Genomic DNA, 2,179 nt, shown 5'->3' with positions numbered 1-2,179 from the left:
GATGAAAGGACTTTAAAGGTAGACTTCATCATTCTCACACTATTGCAATGAATATAATCAACATTCAACTTGTCAATGACATGTATGGCTCCCACATACCTATGTGCATTTGCACATTCTACTTATACGTTGTTACTTCCCTGAGTTAAGAATCCTACATATATGAAGATGTATTAGCAATTATTTGGCAGGATCCCTACCCACCAAATTAAAATGAATTTTTAGACAAAATGAAAATTAACTAATGTTAAAGCCAGGGTATAATATTTTTAATCTGTGATTAAAGCCAGCTATAGCTGAAAACTCAGAACACTGATGTCATGGAGAACTAGGAACATGTACCTGAGTTCCTCCTTTGTGCCAGACTCTGCTACTTATTTCTGCATGTTATTATAGTTAAATTGTCATGTGTGAGTCTAGGTGGTCATTAAAGAACAAAATACAAAATTGAAGAAACAAATTTAGAAGTACAAATTTTGAAGTACAAATTTAGAGACTCACCTGTCACAAAGTAGTTTTCCAAGTAATTTTCTCCTTCTCTTTAGTTGCTGCAAAGACATAACAGTTCTCTTAAAAATAGAACTTGAACAAATCAAAAATGTATAAATGAACCATATTACCTCACTCCTCTATACTGCTTAGTGATAGTAATATCTGAGCAGGATGGCACAAAGCGTGAACAAAAGAATTCACATGGCTCTAGATGACCTGCTAGGACTCATGGGTTTCATCCAAGTGAAGCAAATTCTTCAAAATTCATGTGTCTTGAGTCAGTAGCTAATTTTTACCTTACTTTTACAGATCATTAAAACTATACAAATATATGACAAAAGATGACAGCACACCCAAATGGCAACATCTCCATTGAGGTTTCAGACTTCCTCTTGAATTGTTTTGTCAGGTCCTCCAGCTGGCAGCTTTCTTTCTCCCTGCCCCTCAGCCTCCTCTTCCTTCTGGCCCTGGGGGCAAATGGTATTCTTCTGATCACCATCCGGATGGAGGCCTCTCTGCATGAGCCCATGTACTACCTGCTCAGCATCCTCTCCCTACTGGACATCGTGCTCTGCCTCACTGTCATTCCCAAGGTCCTAGCCATCTTTTGGTTTGACCTCAAGTCCATCAGCTTCTATGCCTGCTTCCTTCAGATGTACATCATGAATTGCTTCCTTGCCATGGAGTCCTGCACATTCATGGTCATGGCCTATGACCGCTATGTGGCCATCTGCCACCCACTGAGGTACCCATCCATCATCACTGACCAATTTGTAGCCAAGGCTGCCATTTTTATTTTGGCCAGGAATATTATTTCTACAGTGCCTATCCCCATTCTATCATCCCGACTCAATTACTGTGGGAGAAATGTCATTGAGAACTGCATCTGTGCCAATATGTATGTCTCCAGGCTCTCCTGTGATGATGTCACCATCAATCGCCTCTACCAGTTTGCTGGAGGCTGGACACTACTAGGATCTGATCTCATCCTCATCTTCCTCTCCTACAGCCTCATCCTTCGAGCTGTGCTGAGACTTAAGGCAGAGGGTGCTGTGGCCAAGGCCTTGAGCACATGTGGCTCCCACTTCATCCTTATCCTCTTCTTCAGCACCATCCTTCTGGTCTTTGTGCTCACTCATGTGGTGAAGAAGAAGGTTTCCCCTGATGTGCCAGTCTTGCTCAATGTTCTCCACCATGTCATCCCTGCAGCCCTCAACCCCATTGTTTATGGAGTGCGAACCCAGGAGATCAAGCAAGGAATCCAGAGATTACTGAATAGGGGGTGGTAGTGAGGACAGCTGGATCTCTGCCTTCCTAATATAGGATGAGTTTTGAATCAACAATGGGTGAGTGGGCAGAAATTCATATCTATGAGTTACAATCTCAAAATGGGTAAATTGGATATTGTTTCTTCCTAAATAAACTTAAGTGTCATAATAATTTCCCTTTCATTTCTCCTTTAACAATATCTTTACCTCTTTTGCTTTTCCCGTACATATTCTCCTGTTTTGACAAAATACTGGGGTTCCTTCAGGCAGGTTCTAAAGTGAGAAATTTATGTTCCTAAATATATAGCTGCTAATATGTCATGAATTTATATTAGTGAATATACAAGTGTGGATACTTTGGCATAAAGTTGTGTAATATGTAATGCATTCTTATTCTTATTTCCATGGAAGGGAACACA

At 40.6% G+C, this 2,179-nt stretch overlaps 1 protein-coding gene across 1 annotated transcript; it reads left to right on the top strand.

Annotated features, from left to right (window-relative positions):
* The first annotated feature begins 827 nt into the window (after positions 1–827).
* On the top strand, positions 828–1,781 carry LOC116646555 (olfactory receptor 56A3). Its single transcript, XM_032427389.1, has one exon. It carries the CDS (start codon positions 834–836, stop codon positions 1,779–1,781), a length of 948 nt encoding a protein of 315 aa, XP_032283280.1. The 5' UTR covers positions 828–833.
* The last annotated feature ends 398 nt before the right edge of the window (positions 1,782–2,179 follow it).

The sequence above is a fragment of the Phoca vitulina genome, unplaced genomic scaffold, assembly GCF_004348235.1.
Source record: "Phoca vitulina isolate PV1807 unplaced genomic scaffold, GSC_HSeal_1.0 scaffold36, whole genome shotgun sequence".
Lineage (NCBI taxonomy): Eukaryota > Metazoa > Chordata > Mammalia > Carnivora > Phocidae > Phoca > Phoca vitulina.
Note: the sequence above shows the minus strand (reverse complement) of the source record. Positions and strands in the feature narration are given on the sequence as shown.